Here is a 19,279-nt window from a genome sequence, read left to right on the forward strand (position 1 = left end):
CCAGAAGTGACCATATTTGGAAAAAAGGGTGAAACATGTGAGAAACTCTTGGAGAAAAAACCCTTTTTCTGAGGTGGGAATGCCAATTTAATTAGGGCCATGAGTATGCTGACAATGGTTCAAAATGGAAAAGGTTTTGTCCCACTTATCCATATACACTATATACCAAAGGTATTCACTCGTCTACCTTCACATGCATATGAACTTGAGTGACATCCCATTCTTAATGGTTTATTATTGTCAGCCTACCCTGGGCACCTGTAACAACTTCAACTCTTCTGGGAAGGTTTAGGAGTGTGTTTATGTGAAGTTTCGACCATTCTTCTAGAAGCACATTTGTGAGGTCAGGCACTGATGTTGGACGAGAAGGTTTGGCCCACAGCTCACGAGTTTTTCCACACCAAACGCGCTTATCCATGTCTTTATGAACCTTACTTTGTGCACTGCGAACAGGTGTTCCCTAAACTGTTTCTACAACATTGGGAGCATGAAATTGTCCAAAATATCTTGTGTTTTGTGTTGAGGCATTAAAAGGGTAAGGGGCAAAGCCCCACTCCTGAAAAACAACCCTGACACTTTGTGTTGTGCTTGGAAACCTTCTTCATGAAGCTCTCTGTAGACTGTTATTGGGCTAATCTGAAGGTTACATGAAGTCTTTAGCAATTGACTCTGCAGGAAGTTTGTGACCTCTGCATGCTATGACCCTCAGCAGCTGTTAATCCTGCTCTGTGACTTTATGTAGCCTACCACTTCATGGCTGGGTCCCTGTCATCACTTTGCTATAATACGACTAACAGTTGACTATGAAATATTTAGTAGCGAGGAAATTTCATAACTGGATTTGTTGCACAGGTGACATCCTATCACGGTACCACACTGAAATTCACTGATGTCCTGAGAGTTTTCTTTCATAAAAGTTTGCAGAAACAGTCTGCATATGGAGGTGCTTGATATTATACACCTGTGGCCATGGAAGTGATTGAAACACCTGAATGCAATGATTTGGATGGGTGAGTGAATACTTTTGGTAATATAGTGTATATTAAAAAAAATCTAGTCCCACTTAAATTGAGTTACACAAGGCAAAGTGTAATTTATGGTCCTGTAAATTTGTCCGTCTGTGTACACGTTTCTTTTCCACCCACCCCAGACACACTCCGGTGCAGGCCTCCCAACATTCTGACTGCACGTGTCTAGAAGCAGATGATGCAAGCGTGTGCCGAATGTTGATTCATTGACAAGAGGGCCAGAATAGAGCAGGGACTGCTAGCGGAAGAATACAACATGAAAAGCACAGACATTGGACACTTTTCATTGTTTTTAAACACTAATTTTCACTTCAGCTCTTTGTATGTTATAAAGTTGCTCTTCTCCACGGCTGTCTGATGTACCAACAGCAGCACAAGCTAGAGTGACCCACAGACTGCTGTACCACATATTTTGCACACTGCCTCCATCTGGCAACAGGCAGACAGGCCATCCTTGGATTGCTACCGGACAGTGAACGCACCACCGTTGCGGGACCATAAATTCTGCTTGAGCTGCAGCTGCCAATGAATTACTTTAACCACTGACAGAACAAGGAAGCACCTAGAGACCCTCAGTTGTATGGCACATGGCTTCACTTTTCAAACATAGTGGGTGCCTGTGTTTCTTTTATATACTGTCTATGGGTTAAAGAAGAAATCTAGTTTATTTCAACCTTGTGTATTCCCCAATCAGTTTGGCCATTGCAGCTCTACAAGCTTCAAGAGGAAACAAGCGCGAGCTCCTGAGGTTATCCAGACAATGTAGTCTTTTAACTTTTGCTTTTGATTCTGACCTAAGCTTAGAATTTAGCTGCCTGGAGTGGACCTGTTGCTAATTGCATCTGCATCCAAAAATGAAAGTGTTGGGATGATTTTCTACAAATTGCTAAAACAAAATCCTGTCAAAGTTTTGTTTTAATTTAAATTTTAGTACACATGTGAGGTGTTAAACAAAGTGGAGGATGAAGTTGGCTCTTGGCTCTGCATGGTCTCAAAGATGGAGAATATCCTCAGAGATATCTGAGATATCCTCAGAGGGTAAAATCAAGGACTGCACTATGACCCAGTATAAAGCTGCAGAGAGCACAGTCTTGTTTCACTGTAGGATGCTTTCCTCAATAGAGCCACAACAGCCACATTAATGTAAAATACTATCAGGTTGAAATAAATTTTAATTATCCTTGAAAATGCTGGATTAACAGCTGTAGCATTGGCTCACAGGAGCATTCTCTCTCTAACACACCCACTGGATGAAACGATCAAACATACCGGACCTTAAAAAATCTGAGAATTTTTCTGCTTTAAAGATGGCGTGCTGGTCCCCCATAGCCAGCTTTGTCAGGACTTCTTGATCAACATCACTTCCTGTGGCAATCACCGTGGAGACCACCTCGTAACGACGCATGGCACTGATCGCTTCGTCCAGGTTGTCGCTGTTAGTGACACCATCTGTAATGAAAACGAATGAAATCTCTGCATTGGGCCTCGTTTGCCGGGCGCTTCCTCTAACCAGGATGTTGTTGATGGCATGTATGATGCCGGGCGCCACGCTTGAAGAAGAATCTAGATACTGTAAAGCTGTTAAACTGTTAACAATCTGGACAGGGTCATGTGTTAGAGAGAAAGCCACCCGATTCTCTGACTCCTTGCCAAACTCCATCAGTGCCAGACGGGCTCGCTCTCGATCGGTCCTGGTCCTGGCCAGTACCAGCCTGTCTGCAACCTTCTGAACAAATTCACGAACAAGGAGGAAGTTTCTCTCCCCGAGACGCTCTGAACCATCCAATAGAAATACCAAATCCACAGGCCTCGCAACACAAGGTGCTGAGTCAAGTTCTGAAACGAAACAAAAAAGAGCAATCACTTCCTGAAGTGCGTTTCATCATAAACCAATCATATAACTATGAATAAAACCCACCACTTGTACAGGGGAGATCAGGGCACTTAATGACTGGATCTGGTGAGAAATCATAGGTTAGACAAACACACAAGGACTAGTACTGTCAGGCTGCTGAGATTATTGGTACAGGCTTACCAGGACAGAGGACAGTTTCCATCTTTTCTAAGAATTCATCAGCCACCAAATCGCTGTAGCGCCTCATCTCAGTAGCCCGATCCTTCTTGTTGCATGCGATTGACACCAGAGTCTCGCTGTCGTGTCTGGTGTCAAACATGTCCCCTATCCCGATGGCATTCACCACCACAGCGGGGTCGTTGCAGAGGTATGTGAGCTGATTGTCGTCGTCTCGGGGGTCAAAGCGGCCGTCTGTGACCACGACGACGGACACTTTGGATCGGGCTCTCTTGCTGTCCCTGATGAGGTTATCATAGGCGTACTTCAGAGCAGAGGGGGTGAAGGTGCCCCCAGCAATCCACCTCAGATTCTTCACTGCAGTTTTGAATGCAGTCATGGAGTTTATGTTTGGGTCATCGAGACGAATGCTCTCAAAGGTCCCGTTGTGACTGTATTGTACAACTCCAACTCTTGTGCCTAGGAGATACACACATCTTTAATCAGTCTAAAAGTCAAACTTTTACATTTATTATTTCTGTAAATCTTTTTGGAAAAGCATCACAGATAAATCTGTTAGGGGTTACTCGGTAACACCGATGCATTTACAGCAGCACGGCGGTTGCAGGCTTTACTCCAATCATAATTTATAATGTCAGCAAGTGACAAGTGGCTCTGTAGTCTTAACAAGTAAAACATCCCTGGATGAATCACAGTTGTAATATTATTCATTTTCTCTTGTTGGGTATTTAGCAACTTGCTCAAAAAACAACAACAAACTGTTGTTTTGGTGTTGTGTTCTCAGCATGAATATTAATCAACCATTTTTATGTAGCACGATTTGAAATACTTTAGTCTGTAGTTGTTTCTGCAGAGTCACAGTGTTACTGAAGATTGGTGTGTATTTTAATTTCTTTTGGGTAAATCTGTAGAACGATTGCTTGCTTGACGTTACCTGTTGTTGATGTAGGTTCGGGCGCCATAGATCCCAGCCTGTTGATGGTGTTGATAACAAAGTTCTTCTCCAGAGTAAAGTTTGTCAGCCCGACACTCTCTGAGCTATCAATTACAAACACGATGTCCATAGCTCCACAGTGCTTCTCGCAGTCTGAGAGACAAACAACAAGAAGACCATCAGCGCGTTTAAACACCACATTTATGAAGCTGTGTTTGAGTGCTTATACTTTCTTACCGCAGCAACCACACGTCTCTCTGATGTAGCTCATGACATCACATTCCTGCAGTGACATGTGTGCAGATTAAAGTAATACACTGAAGTGAGTAAAGGAATTCTTGCATTAAAATACATCAGTCTTTTTAAAATTTTACTCACAGTGAGCCCAGAATCGCCTGCTGGTCCTGGATCCCCCTACACACACACACACACACACACACACACACACACACACACAACAATGCACCTGGATCTCAAACTTGCATGCATGGTCAGCTCATTATCTGTGTGGCTGTAGCTTACATCAGGCCCACGTTCTCCTCTAGGCCCTCTTTCTCCTGGCGGCCCCGACTGGCCTGGTTCACCCTAGATACAAACATTTTTACAGTCAATGAAACCTAAATGACTCACAAAACACTGAAAGCTGTGCAAAAACACTGTTGTTAAGGCACAGTACACCCATGCAGCTGGTGTCATGTGATCCTGTGGGACTGCTGTGGTCTGATCATTTGTAATGTGTTTGAACAGGAAACAGCACCTGGTAAAATATCCAGCAGCATAAATGGCATTGTTCTTTGGCCTAATTCATACATATTTTTTATTTACCTTGCCATATTTTACAACTGTCACTGTGAGGCAAAGACAAAGTGATATGCTCACACTCCAGAGACTAAATTCAACCTCATTTATTTGTTTTTTAACACTTAACCTCAAATGACTTGCAGCCGTGCACTGCAGATATTTTCAGTTTCGTCAGCTACGTTTTTGCCTCCATTACAACACAACAGAGGTGGATAATGCTTAGTTTAAGGTGGAAAAAAATCCCCAGCAACATCTATTTCCAGAAACACCGAGCTTTCTATTCTGATTGGTTAAGGTAGAATAAAAACGGTCCATGCAAACAGAATTCAGAATGAACTATTGGTTTCGGGGAGGTGGAATGAAACTTTTCATTAAAAAAATTAAAAAGAAGGAAAAAATGACCAAATAAATGTTTTCACCTGATTACTTTCTGCCCGTGTTATTTCTGTGCATCGTTTTAATATAATGTAATTTGCGAAAACATACTCGTGGTAATTGGGTCATTTTGTGTGATTGTAGAGAGCAAAAACAGCTTGAGCTGATTTGGGTTTGTTGAAAATCAGGTCAAGGTCACACTAAATGTGAAAATCTATAAACCTTGCCCTTCTGGGGTTGTTGGACACTCTAAGTGCTCTTGTCTCTTTTAGTTTTAATAAGGAATTGCTCTATATTGGCTTTCTGTTTATCATATTCCCAGATGCTTTTCATTTTCTTTGTTTTTGTATCTTCAGTACCTCATTCACTTATTGGTGAGCAGAGATGGGCAGTAACACGTTAATCTTATTACTTTTTTCAAGTAACGAGTAAAGTAAGGGATTACTATTGCAAAACGGTAATTAGATTACCGTTACTTTCCCGTAGGAACGCTGCGTTACTGCGTTACTAAAACCGTGATTTGTTTGCGAGAATGTCTCATGACAGTGATGTAAGCAAGTGCGACGTTCATGACAACAGCTGTGTGCAGATCAACAATGGATCATATATCGAGTGCGGGAGAGAGTATGAGCGTGCATGCAGCGTTTAAAGCGTGGAAGTACTGACCTTACTTTGAGTTTGATTCCATAAAAAGTGACAAAAACATTAGTGTCCGTTGTGCGTGGGGAGAAAACTTCTTTTTACAACGAAAAAAAAACCCCTAAACAAGCACCAGTGCACTATGACGTAATGGGAAATTCACAGAGAAACTCGTGGATTCTTCAACTGATCGCTGCAGCACACCTGCACCAGGGTAAACCTCCGCCTACCCTGCTCCTGCTTTACAGGTGAAAATAGAGCAACAGGACCGCTAGTCTTTGATGTTATTTATTTTCTGCTGTGTTTTACTTGCATCTATTTGAAAGACTGAGTGTAAACACAAAAAAACATTTTATATTATGTGCTGGAATGTGCAGAAAATAGGTTTAAATGTTAAACTAATTTCTTCAAGTCAGAGAATGGTGCATATAATTTAAGTTTTGCTTGATGCATAAAGTTAAAAGAATAAAACTGATAAAACAAGTTTTAAAAAAAGAGACTTTTCCATTTGATTACATTTTGTATGATGGATTGTGCAGAAAAAGTAGAATTGGGCTGAAAGATCTATCGCTTTATCACCTATTCAGGTTGTAAATCGTGTTTTTAAAAAGTAACTAAGTAAGTAATTAATTACTTTTGAAAATAAGTAATCAGTAAAGTAACGGGATTACTTTTTTGGGAAGTAATCAGTAATTAGTTACTGATTACTTTTTTCAAGCAACTTGACCAACACTGTTGGTGAGTTTAAATTTATTAGTTCCCTTTGTGATCCTCCTCTGTTCCCCGAGTCTTTCCTCTGTGGTTGTTTCCAGCTTGTGTTGCATATGAGTCTGCATGTTTAGCTGCTTCCTGTCTTAATTTGGTTGTCTTGTGTGTTTTGTGCTCTGTATCTAGTTTAAATTCCCTGCCTCGCTATCCCTGATTTGTTCCGATTGTGTCTTCCAACTGTTTTCTAAGTCTACTCTTGCCCCTTTGTCGTGCTGTCACACAGTGCTGTGTGCTTCGCTGCTCTGTGTTGGCTGTCATAACCATCTGTAGGTTCACATTCTCCAAGAGGTGAGAAGACAATTTTTGGGATGTGTGGACCAACTTTCAGGTATTTTTTGCAGCAGAACAGCATGGACAACAGGAAATTTAAAGTTTGCACATGAATTTAATCAAGGATCTCGTTGGCTTGTTTGCTGACTTAAAGCCTCTGTGGACAACAGTGTAGGCAGCGGATAAGGCCAAGTCTCTCTGTCCTGTCCTGTTTATGAGTGCAAACATCTATAAAAGTAAAACTGTACATCATCAGTGGTTTAACAATCGCATCTTACAGGCGCTCCTGGTTGCCCTTTATTTCCAGATTCTCCTTTGGCGCCACAGTCACCTCTGCTCCCTCTGGGTCCTCTCCTACCTGGTGCACCCCTGTCTCCCTTTAAATATCAGAGTTGCTTTAGCCTCAAGAAGAAACATCTTGAGACATGCAGGTCATTTTATGAGGTAAAAAGAAAGCTGTTACAGGCGGTCCCCTTGATCCAGGATAGCTGAAACCTTGCCTTCCTCTGTCACCCTTTAGAAGAAAAACAACGTGGATGAGAGTAAATTATTTACTGATAATCATGAACAGAAATGCTCAGACTTTCTTTTTACCTTTGGTCCAAGTGGCCCAATGTCTCCCCTTGGTCCTGAATCTCCAGGATCTCCCGTCGTGCCCTGCAGCCACAGAAGATAAAATTCAAATAAAAAAAGAATCTACTTGAAAAAGCAGAAAATGATGATTAGATTAGATTAGATGAAACTTTATTAATCCCTCGGGTGGCTTCCTCCGGGAAATTCAGTAACAATGATGATGACAATGATGATAAAGTTATAAAGGAACAAACATTTCGTCCAGGGGCGCCTAGTTCTCCTGGCTGACCCCTCGGTCCCGGTAGTCCCAGGTCCCCCTGTCAGAGAGAGAAAATAACAGACAGCCCTTTTTACTGGACTCGACCTTGACTCCAGCCCACACAGGCACATGCAGGATGAGTTTCACTGATGTGGATTTGGCAGTTTCAAGCTAATCATTTCAAATTACTGTATAGTTTCTGATATTTTCATCTGGAAAATAAGTGTTTTTATGATGAAGGCATGGCTCCAGTGTTGAATGTCTAATGAAGGCATGCCAGGTTCTTGGGAAGCCTCTGAGTCATTGCTCATCAAAAATCCACCCACAGCGTGATCTCCTCACCTTAGCGCCCTTGAGTCCATTTTCCCCAGGCCGACCTCTGCTTCCCTCCGGGCCTCGTTCTCCCTCACAAAATAAATGAATGTGTCAGAATTCATACCAAACCATTAATTACTTCCCAATATATACAAGACACAACAGTAACAGGGAGGTAATACTTCTGGCTCAGGGAAATGTCTGAGGAATTTTTCTGAGATGACCGACTGAAAGACAGAACTGTGTTATAGTAGTTGGGATTTCACTATTTCAGTTCCTCAGAATTAAAAACCACAAGCACACTTCAGACTTTCTTCCTCAAAGTTCTTTCTTAATTCATCTTTCTTAAAAGGTCAAAGGAAGCCAGTGTTTCACAGTATTTCAAACCAGCAGCTAAAATGGTGCAATTTTGCTTAAAAATAAGCGGAAAATGAAATGCCATTCATACAATAAGACAATTCATTAAAAAAAACAATGACAAAAGCTTACCTTTTTCCCTTTTGGCCCAGTGTTTCCTTGTGATCCCTTTATTCCCGGGTTTCCTCTCCTCCCCTATGAATATTTATTTAGTAAATTTCTTTTAACTATTTTCCAAATGGGGATTTTTTTTTCCAAGTAAAAACACGAGTCAAATACCTCTTCGCCTTTTGCCCCAGGTGAACCCTTTCTCCCCTGCAAGTGTCAACAGTTTAATTTGAGAGTTGGTTTTGTAACATCGGTTTAGTGCACATGTAAAAAAATCATAAAATAAAATAAATTCAGGGCTGTACCGGACTCCCTCTTTGTCCAGGCTGTCCTGGATTTCCTTGGTTTCCTCTTTCACCCTAAAAAGCAGACATTCAGTTTTAAAGTAAAGAAAAATCTTTGTTGTGCGCTCAGTATTTTTTCCACTTGTTTTTTTAATTTGAAGGTTACCTTCAGACCTGGATTACCCTTAGGGCCTGGGGGGCCTGGCTTTCCAGGAAGGCCTGTGTCACCCTAAACAAATGCAAAAACAATCAAAAAGAAAAGCCACAAAAAATACATAACTGGACATAATGTAACATTATTAATAACTGAGCTTCAGTGAACTCTAAAAAAATGGTAAATGGCCTGTATTTGTATAGCGCTTTACTAGTCCCTAAGGAAGTGTCTTGCCCAAGGACACGACGACCGAGACTGTCGGAGGCGGGGCTCGAACCGGCAACCTTCCGATTACAAGACGAACTGCCAACTCTTGAGTCACGATAATAAAATAAGTTTATAAGGAAAAAAATGGTCATGTCTGATTGTCTAGTCATTGATTCTGTAGTTGAGTGAGCATGGGCAAAGATACAGTCCCAATCAAAAATCTAAGACTTTAAAAATGCCAAAATATCATATTTTGCATGGTTGGATCTTAACAAGGTTCCAAGTGGAGTTTCAACATGTAACAAAAAGAAATGGGAGCGAGACAGAACATTTTTTGAGCATGCAATTTATTGAAAACAACGCTTAAACTGTTTTACAGCTGATCAAAAATGTATAACTACATGCCATTCAAAGGCCAAATCTGTGCAAAAATGTGGATTCATTGTCATTTTCTGTCAGGTAGTCACACTGTCATGACGTTCTGATGGCAAAAAAAATGTTCCCTTTTTGAATGTGGTCGGGATGTTGAACTGCCAGGGGTGCACATAAGTGGTCCGCAGGTGCGCATGCGTGGTCAAAATAAAAGACACGCACCAGATAAGAAGTTGCAACGCGCATTTGCGTACATAAGATTTTCTGGAAGAGGACAGACATTTGTTTAGAACTCTTAAAGATGTCGAAGAAGCAAGCTCCTTTAAGCAATTACTTTGGTGTTCCTACACCTCCAAACAAATGTCAGAAGGAGTCAGAACCGCAAAAGAAGCACGTATTCTTGGAAAAGTGGTTGCAGGAAATGAGCTGGCTTCAAACAGCTCACTTATGTGCACCCCTGGAACTGCATAAGCAGGATCTCTTGCAGCACGCCATCGCTGCTGAGGTGGGGCGCAGTAAGACTGTCATTTGGAATTTCTTAAATGACTCCTAGCGTTATGGAACAAAAAAGTCAAAAAGTGGAAGACCCAAAGAAATTTCACCAGCACTGAGCTGGAGGATCCAATTGCCTGCCTGTAAAGACACTGGACAGTCCTTGAACCAAATTAAGGCCGTTACTGGTCCTGACTGGAGCCCCATAAACATCAGAATGTAACCTTGATGGTTCTGACGGTTTCCAAACTTACTGGCATGACAAGCAGATCCAACCTGAGATGTTTTCTACGCGCCACAGTGGAGGGGGCGCATTAATGGTCTGGGGTGCTTTTTCCTTCAGTGGAACAATGGAGCTTCAGGAGGTGCAGGGGTGTCAAACGGTTGCTGGCTATGTCCAGATGTTGCAGAGAGCAACATTGTCTGTGTGGTAACAGCTGGGTTTTCCAACAGGACAACGTTAGGGTACACAGTGCCTGCAGGTTACAGTGGTTTTTTGTTTGTTTGTTTGTTTTTTTGAGGTGTGGTCCTAAACTGATCAGGCAGTTTAAACATTGTTTTCAATAAATTGTATGCTCAAATTTTTTTCCGGCTCATCCCCATTTCTTTTTGTTGCATGCTGAAGCTCTACTTGGAACCTTGTTAAGATCCAACCATGCAAATTATGATTTCTTTCTTTTTTAGGTCATTTTTCAAGTGGTCTTAAACTTTTGATCGAGACTGGATGTCTGCACACAGCCCAAATATTTAGTCTGAGCTGTGCTTTGGCTACATTCATGACGCATAATTACGGAAATCATCAGTATCAACATTTACATCTGCATGAGCTGTACATGTTGAATGTACTGACAGAATAAACACAAATATGTCAAGAAAAAAAATGTCGAAAAAATGTCTGCCGAGCTGCTGCAGCCGTCAGCTATGTCAGATGATTTAATTATGAAAAAAAGAGCATTTCCTCTTTGTATTTATGTGCTGTCATTTCACTGCATAACATATGTTATGTTTGCATGGCTGGAAAAGGGAGGGGGTTCCTGTTTATGAATACAGCACGATGAAGGTGCTAACATGTCAGCACACTGTTTGGTGGCACATGTTAGGCCACATGTTAACTGCTATTCAGACTAATGTTCAGCTTCTCTGTGATATGCATGTCCAGATTAGGAGTTCTGGAATTTGTGACATTTGTTTTAATATTCATGCCGATGCCCAATTTAGAATCACCCATTAACCAAACACACATGTCTCTGGACTGTTCTTGTTGTGAGGTGAAAGCGCTAACCACTACACCACGTGCCACGCAATACAGACAAGTATTTTTAAGATCAATTTAAAAAAAGACAAAAACCTAATTATAGCTTTTTAAAAAAATCCTTTAAGAAGACAAACTGAAAGATTTGGATTTTTGCTTCCGTTGTGACAGGCATATTTTAAAATGCACCCACAAATCAATGCACATCTCAGTGTCACAGAAGTGCCTTAACTAATGAGAGCTGTTAAACTCTAATTCACTGGCTGAAGCTGCTCTCACGTTCCCTCATTCGTCTTGAACACGACAGTGTTTTTGGTGGAGGGCTTTTCTGTTTATACTTCAATTAACGGTCAGACAGCCCACATAAGCCTAATCTATCAATTTTGAGGCAAACGTGTTGCCACAGAAAGGCAATACATAATATCATAATCTAAAGCTCTTATTAGCACAACAGCAAGAGGCTGCACTACCAAGCAAATTCAACATACCATGGATATCTTTCAATCATTAATCTGGCTAAGCAGTCACACAAAGTCCTTATCAACAGGATAAGTTCAGTCAGGTTTTTCCAATCTAGCTGTGGGCATGTTCCCATGAAAGTGGTGGTGTTGATAGGTCTGCTAGGAGCAGAGGAGTACTTTTTCAAAGGAAGACAAAATCTAATAATAAAAGATATGAAAAGGTTAAACACGCAAAACAGGCAAAAAGAAATGCAGCTGCTGCTGGGCAAAATTTTGCAGTATGAGCGTAACAGGAAACAGGGGCACATCTACAGAGCAGCAGTGGGTGTGTGTGTGTGTGTGTGTGTGTGTGTATGGGGGGCAACAAATTTAATATGACATGATAAAGGAGACTCTCTCTTTCCTTCACAAAACCTTTGTCAACCTCAAGGTAAAGCAGTTATTAAAAGGAGTTTGGGGTTTATATTATCTATCTGACTACAGTCCAGACCTGCAGGGCAGGGATAGCTCAGTAGGTAGAGTGGTTGCCCCATGATCGGAAGGTCGGGGGTTCGATTCCCCTTAACAGCTACCCTGAGGTACCCCTGAGCAAGGTACCGTCCCTACACACTGCTCCCCGGGCGCCCAATGGCTGCCCACTGCTTCACTGAGTGAATGGGTTAAATGCAGAGAGCAATTTCCCCACGGGGCTCAATAAAGTACAATAATGTACACACTTCTTTCTTTCTCTTTCAGAAGATAAAGGAGACGTGTGGTGATTTAGAGATCTCCAAACAGCTGGTCTTTAAATATTTTTCTCTGACCTTTCTTGGTGCTTGTACCTTTTGGCAATCAGAGCACATTTTGACTGTTTAATAAACAGTCAAAATGTTATGAATCACGGTATCTGTGAATCATCTATGAATGTGTTGCTGTAGCACCAGCACCACATAGGCAGAAAAGTGGTCTTGAAGTAAATATTGACCCTCACACAGACCAAAAGAAAATACATATTAAACCTTGCCCAACTAAAAATAATAGTAGTTGGTTCACTTGACAGAACTTACTGTTTTAACCCGACAGGCCAGCCTGTGCAGGCATTTGGTGTTTAATCCTAGAAGATCACATCGTTCAGCTGTTCTGACACCTGTTAAAGCTAAAGAAATATTAGAAATGGTTCTTTAAGGCTCTGCTGTGCCACCTTTAAGAAGCACACTGAAAATTTCACGCTGTTTTCTAGTGACAGTACTTTCCTTTCATATATCTGGTGGCATGGTGGTTAGCACTTTTGGCGCATAGCAAGAAGGTCCTGAGTTCAATTCAATTCAGCTAAGTTCAATTGTGATCTGCTAAGATTAAACACCAAATGCCTGCACAAGCTGGCATGTCAGGTTAAAACAGTAAGTTCTGTTAAGTGAACCAACTACTATTATTTTAGATAGACAAGGTTTAATATGTATTTTTGTTTGGTCTTTGTGAGGGTCAATCTTTACTACAAGACCACTTTTCTGAAAAGGTTGGGCTTGTTATTATCAGGTGAATGTGATAACCACTACAGTACGGAAATGACTTCACTAGAATCCATCTAATTACTGTGAATACTTCACTCTAGACTCAAGTGCTGAAATTACCAACTGACCACATACCAAAATGCAATCGTGTGAATATATTTTTTTGTTCACTCTAAATAACACTCTGTCTCTTTCAGTATGAACCGAAATGATTAGATTATTGTGATTTAATTCAAACCTTTTCTCCTTTGTCACCTAATAGTCCAGTTTCACCAGCATCTCCTGGGTAGCCATCTGGTCCCTATTAGAGACAAATAAAAAGTGTCTCAGTGGTTCATTTAACCAGAAATGCTAACAATACTAGAAAAAGTCAATGTTAAAGAGAATCAGTGAAATACATGCAGCTGTATGGCTGATATAAGTTGTTAAAATGAAACAAAGACATACAAATAAATATTAAATGCTCGACTTACCTTGTCGCCTGGATCACCTTTACAACCGGGAGCTCCAATTCGTCCAATTTTCCCCTGAAGATTTCAAAGGAGCATTCATATAATATCAGTATATTTATAATCAGATTACCATTACGGTAAAAATCTCACCGTAAACACTCACCTTTTGCCCATCAGTTCCATTCTTGCCAGTCGAACCGGCAACACCCTTTAGCGAAGAGATAAAATGAACTTCAGTGCATAAACGCTCTTAATTTTGGATGTTGCGGTGCACGAAGATGAAGCATTAAACTGTTTTTTTTTTTTTTTTTACCTTTGCTCCAGTTAATCCAATTTCCCCCTGTTGAGATAAAACAGACCCATTAGTCCCCCAAAACACTTCCTTCAGTTTAATAAATGAACAGAAATGAGAAATATAAGGATTTTAACTCTTACCTTGTCACCCTTTAAACCAGCCTCTCCCTACGGAAAAGCACAAAAGGACACATTAATGAGATTAAAAATACATCGTGTAATTTTAATTAAATCAGTTAAATAATTTAATTAATTTTAATGAAATAAAATCATCAACGAGTTGGGCTCAGCAAACCTTTGGACCAGGTCGTCCAATTGGACCTTCAATGCCAGGATCACCCTGAAATGTAACAAATATATAACTCAGTAAATAACAATGCACTTTTTAAAATATATTTAGGTTTCTAGACGTAAATTCTAGGTACCTGTCTTCCTCTTTCACCCTTTGGCCCTAGAGGGCCTCTGTCTCCTTTTGTGCCCTATAAAGATCCAGAGACATACGCATTTCAAAAGATGAATCATTGGCACGAGCAATAATAAAAATTATTGACTTTAATTCAGTTTTTAAGTCTCACTTTTGGACCTGAGGGACCTCTTAGTCCAGGGCGCCCAGGACTCTCGAAACATCTTGGTTTGTAACACTGTGAGATGGAAGAGAAAAACAAAACAATATTAAAAGACTGAAGCCTTTTAAATACCAGAATTGTTTAAAGGAAGCTATTCTGCTAATTTCCAACTTCATTGTTTCAGTCTTGGACTTATAGCAGCTTTGCATGAGTGACTGAAACAAGCCTTTTTAGCTCCTTCCCCCTTCCCTTTGTGGCAGTTTTATTCTGATTGGTTGTCTTTGGTAAAGAGAGTATTTGAAAGGCAAGTGGGCGGGGGGAACATATCCTCTCTTTGACTTCACAAACAGCCAACAGTACAAAAAATGTGTGAAACTGACAGGGTTGGATCCTGAGCTTGTGGCTAATAGGGATTACTTGCACATCATTATGTGGAACTTAACATAATGAGTAACCTTCTTACCTGTAAATATGCTTGGTATTTCTGCAAAAAAAAAGAGGAAAAAGACAGCAGTCAGTGAGAGTCACCTGACACAACATTTTAAGGCTAAAAGATGTCAGCTCACCATTGCTTTTATGATACGATCAATGGTTTTAGTGCTTAGTCTTGGTTTCCCCTCAACGATTTCCACCGCTATGTAGTCGTCACGGAACAGCTCATACGGAGAGTTCGCTATCTCCCTCATTCCAAATTCATCGATCTCCTTGGACGCTGCTACTGAGAAAATCTGGATCCCTTGATCCCGGGCCTTTTCCGCCATCACCTTGATCCCTGAACATGGATTTCCTGTCACGTAGCCATCAGTGATGACCACAGCGAAGAGAACCGCCTTCGTCTCTGTGTAATGTTGGGTCATCTGGTGAGTCATGTTTTTGAGGGCACAGTCGATGTAAGTGCCTTTGCCCAGGTATCGGATCGAAGCGAGATTCCTGATGAAGTTCTCTCTGGTTGTGAGCTGGCTGAAGACCACCTGCTTCTGGGAGAAGTGCAGCCCACCTATGGACCAAGTGATCTGGATATGGCCCCTGTACTCCTCATCAGCCAGCCTCTCGGCAAAGATCTTTGTGAATTCTCTGATACTCTCCACCAGGCTGCCAGGTGGGGGCTCCTGCAATGCGATGGTTTCTGAGGTGTCAATAGTGAAGTACACCCTGATGGGACAGTCGATTATACCTGCTGGAGGAGAAGACAGCTGTTACTTTTAATTAGAAAAATAATGAAATTGTTTTTAGATGCTGAAATGCATCACTTTCACCCTAATTATTTAATACTTGAAACATCATAATAAAAAGCAGCAAATTAATCTGTGTAGTTTGTGTCCTGGGCTGGTTGATTTTGCCAGGTTACACAGATAGAATGAAAATGATGAAAAATGTGAGGACTATAAGACATTTATGTGTTGTGCTGCAGAGATCTAACTACTACATGCTAAATAGATAGCACAGGCCTCTCAGATTCAAATTTTGCTGACCGGACGTCGTGTTTTTCTTTTTTAAGTCTATAAATGTAAATCGTGGTCACTGTGCAAAAATGACTGAAGCTATTTTTTGAAAAGGGACATGAGGGGAAATAACTGGTCAATCATCTGGCTTAGTTTTTGTTTGTTTGTGTTTTTTAGCTGAGCACAGCAAACCAAGATTGTTTAAGATTGTGCAGTCTTGCAGAGGAAAACACATGTTCGCTAAAACGTGTAGAAATTAAAGAGCACATAGGAGCTGGAGCCTTTGCTTCAGGTTATAGAACCATCTTAATATAACCACCTTATTAGAACCACCTTAAGTAGCAATAGCTTGAAGTAATGATTTTTGGTATGATTTTATCAGTCTCTCACATCATCGTCGACAAAATTTGGCCGCTTATCTTTACAGCATTGCCTTTACTGAGGTTTGCAGGCATTTCCTTCTGCACAGCTTGTTTCTACCAGAGCATTTCAATCAGATTAAGGTCTAGACATTAACTGTACCATTGCAACAGCTCCATTCTTTGGTTTTCTCAGCCATTCTGTTGCAAATTTACTGCTGTGCTTCCTTTAGCTGAGCTTTAGCTGCATGCTGTCACACAGGTATCCTCACATTTGACTCTAGATTACTTTGGTATACAGAGGATCCAAATACTTTCACAGCTGAATCAATTAAAGTCAAAAAAAAAAAAAAATTACCATTATTTTAACCCAGAAAGAAATTAAGGGAACCTTCACCTTCACAGCCTTCAGGTCTTGGTGTGGGTTCAGGCAAGAGTGGAGGTACCGTTGGCTCTGGACTGTCACCTCGCCCCGGTATTGGTCTGGGTCCTCGAGGTGTAAGTTGAAGGTTTACAGTTTGGACCAGCAATACAAAGACAAACCCTGAAAGCATTGTCATTTTTTTCTGAAAAGAAAAGAAAAGAAACAAAAAAGAAAAACCCAAACAAGACAAGCAGGGATGAATAAAACTGTTCTTCAGAGATTATTTTTGACTGTAAAGCTGTAACTTAATGCAGGAAATAGCTGTCAAACATGTGAGTGTTCACAGAAGGCGTCTACACAGCGCTTAGGAATGTTTAATGTTGTTTTAAGTCATGTCAGTGAACAACCGCACTGTGTGGAAACAGAAGACTGCATGTTTCATCCCACCTGTTTAATTAAACTGAAATCAGAAGGAGCAGGAAAGATTCTGTGGAACTACCATCCCACGAGAGTTACTGTTTGATAAGAGCTGACAAGACGGTGGTGTGTTATTGCTGGTGATAATTTACAATTTTTTTTCTGGAAGTGGAAAATTCCAACAGCATAAACCAACATCAGAAATGACAAATGAATAAAACTCAGCTTAAAACTGCTGGTTAGTGCAACTTCAGTCTGCAGGAGGGGCTTCCAGACTATTTCATGTCAGGAATTTCAAATACAAAAAAACAACAAGATAAAAATCCAACCTGTGGGCGGGGGTGCTGATGTTGATGTTGCACAGAGATGGAATGTAACTTATTTGGTTTAATGCTTCCGCTCTATCACGTCCCAGAGGGCATACTGAACAGTTTTATTCTATTAAAATCATACTGTATTTACACGCTACTTCACATAGCTTGCAAGTACTGAGTTAGGCCCTCTTTTACCTTCAGGACTGACTTAATTCTTCACGGCATGGATTCAACAGGGTGGTAAAAACAATCCACACAAGATTTTGCTCCATATTTAACTGATAGCATCACATCCAAATGCTGCAGCAGGAATAAACTCATCAGACCAGGCAATGTTTTTTACGATCTTCTATCATCCAATTTTGTGCAGGAAAATTCCAGTCAACAGTTTTTTAAACACTCAGATCCTGTCAACAACAACCATGCCATGCTCAAAGTCAACTCTCTTCTCTGTTACCACACTGCACTTGCACTGAAAGCTGCCCAATGCATTCTGAATGCTCCACTTACTTTATTAACATTTCAATGTCAACGTGATCAAAAAAATAAAACAAATAAAAAGTAAATCAGAAACGCGACTCTCTGGTAGAGCAGTCCTGTTTAATTTTATTAGATTATACATTATACAGATTATACCTAACAAAGTGTCCTGTGCCGATGCTTAATTGTATTGTTAAATCCTTTATTTAAACACATTGTGTGCCTCAAACGTAGCTTGAGGCATACAATGGCAGAAAAGCCACACACAGGCACACAAAAATAAAAATCTATCCACTTTATACACATTTAGAAGTTAAGAAAAAAACATGTGAAGACTGATTTCAGACACAGGCCCAATTATAACCTTTAAAACGTAATTTCATGTTTTATGCAGTTTCTTTTCTTTTCTTTTCAAAATAAACATGCAATATAATATATATATAAGCATTTAATGAAAATTAATTTATGTTGTCATGTTAAGTGGAGTACTACAGAGATGGAACACCTTTTTCTTTTCTGAAAGAAGTCAAAAAAAAGTTTTTGTTTTACACCACAGAGAATCTAAATATATTCTAAAATTCACATTAACTGTAGGGAAAAAAAGAGGTAACCAGAAGATTAATTTATACGGTCTATCAGTCGGTATAGCGTGCAGTACAACCCTTTAAATCTCCGGTAAATTTAAAATAAAATGTAGGCTGCTTACCGAGAAGACGGAAAAGAGAAAGTAAACTCCAAGCTGCGATTAGAGACCTACAGATGGTAAACCTGACACACCCGTCTCAGCGGGACTGTTCCCAATAAGAAAACATTAGAGGGGGGATGGAGGGGCAGCTCTGGGTCGTTTGCGAACGAGCGCTAGAGACGCAGGCGTCACTGGAGAAAGAGAGATGTTCAGATGATTGTTTGCTGGCAGCTGGAGATCAGCAAGGTCTCCAGGACAGGTCTGGAGACTTAAGAGGTTTCGAATAAATAGAAAAGGCTGAAATAAGCCATTTATCCACCTGATCAGACGGATTCAATGTCAGAGTCACAGCAGATTCTCTCTAATGGCAGCTTTACAAACACATCAGCTCCCAGTGCTACATATCCTTACATGGAGACAGCTGCTCACACTCACCCCCTCTGTTTATGTTTCAAGGCTATACAGCGTGAGAGATGTCATGCTGGAATTTAAGTGCAGAAGCTTTATTCTTTTTACCATACTTTCACTTTATCCAGTTATTAGATCAGACTGTTGAAAGGAAAATCAAATGATGAGTGTTTTCTGCCTCCAGCCTGTCAAAGATGAGGATTGACTGCTTTTCTTACTTTAAAATCAAAGAGACCCTGAATTAAGACAAAGAAAGATGCTGACAATGTGAAAACCGAGCATGCAGCTTACTTTAATTAGCACGTTTTTGTTGTTTGTTTGTTTTTA

The 19,279-nt window shown here is 40.6% G+C and overlaps 1 protein-coding gene across 1 annotated transcript; it reads right to left on the reverse strand.

The window, feature by feature from the left end:
* Positions 1-36: 36 nt before the first annotated feature.
* Positions 37-18,602, reverse strand: LOC308410519 (collagen alpha-2(VI) chain-like). Its single transcript, XM_080903899.1, has 28 exons — positions 18,566-18,602; positions 16,682-16,850; positions 15,050-15,660; positions 14,947-14,967; positions 14,493-14,558; positions 14,343-14,396; positions 14,213-14,257; positions 14,059-14,085; positions 13,937-13,963; positions 13,787-13,831; positions 13,645-13,698; positions 13,410-13,472; positions 8,910-8,972; positions 8,765-8,818; positions 8,631-8,666; positions 8,484-8,546; positions 8,022-8,084; positions 7,675-7,737; positions 7,442-7,504; positions 7,311-7,361; positions 7,126-7,224; positions 4,517-4,579; positions 4,373-4,408; positions 4,232-4,277; positions 3,995-4,147; positions 3,064-3,519; positions 2,947-2,985; positions 37-2,864 (listed from the first exon to the last, which is right to left on the reverse strand). Exons 2-28 carry the CDS (start codon positions 16,842-16,844, stop codon positions 2,263-2,265), a joined length of 3,126 nt encoding a protein of 1,041 aa, XP_080760025.1. The 5' UTR covers positions 16,845-16,850; positions 18,566-18,602; the 3' UTR covers positions 37-2,262.
* Positions 18,603-19,279: the final 677 nt, after the last annotated feature.

This window comes from Rhamphochromis sp. 'chilingali' (assembly GCF_963969265.1).
Source record: "Rhamphochromis sp. 'chilingali' genome assembly, chromosome: 14".
Taxonomy (NCBI): domain Eukaryota; kingdom Metazoa; phylum Chordata; class Actinopteri; order Cichliformes; family Cichlidae; genus Rhamphochromis; species Rhamphochromis sp. 'chilingali'.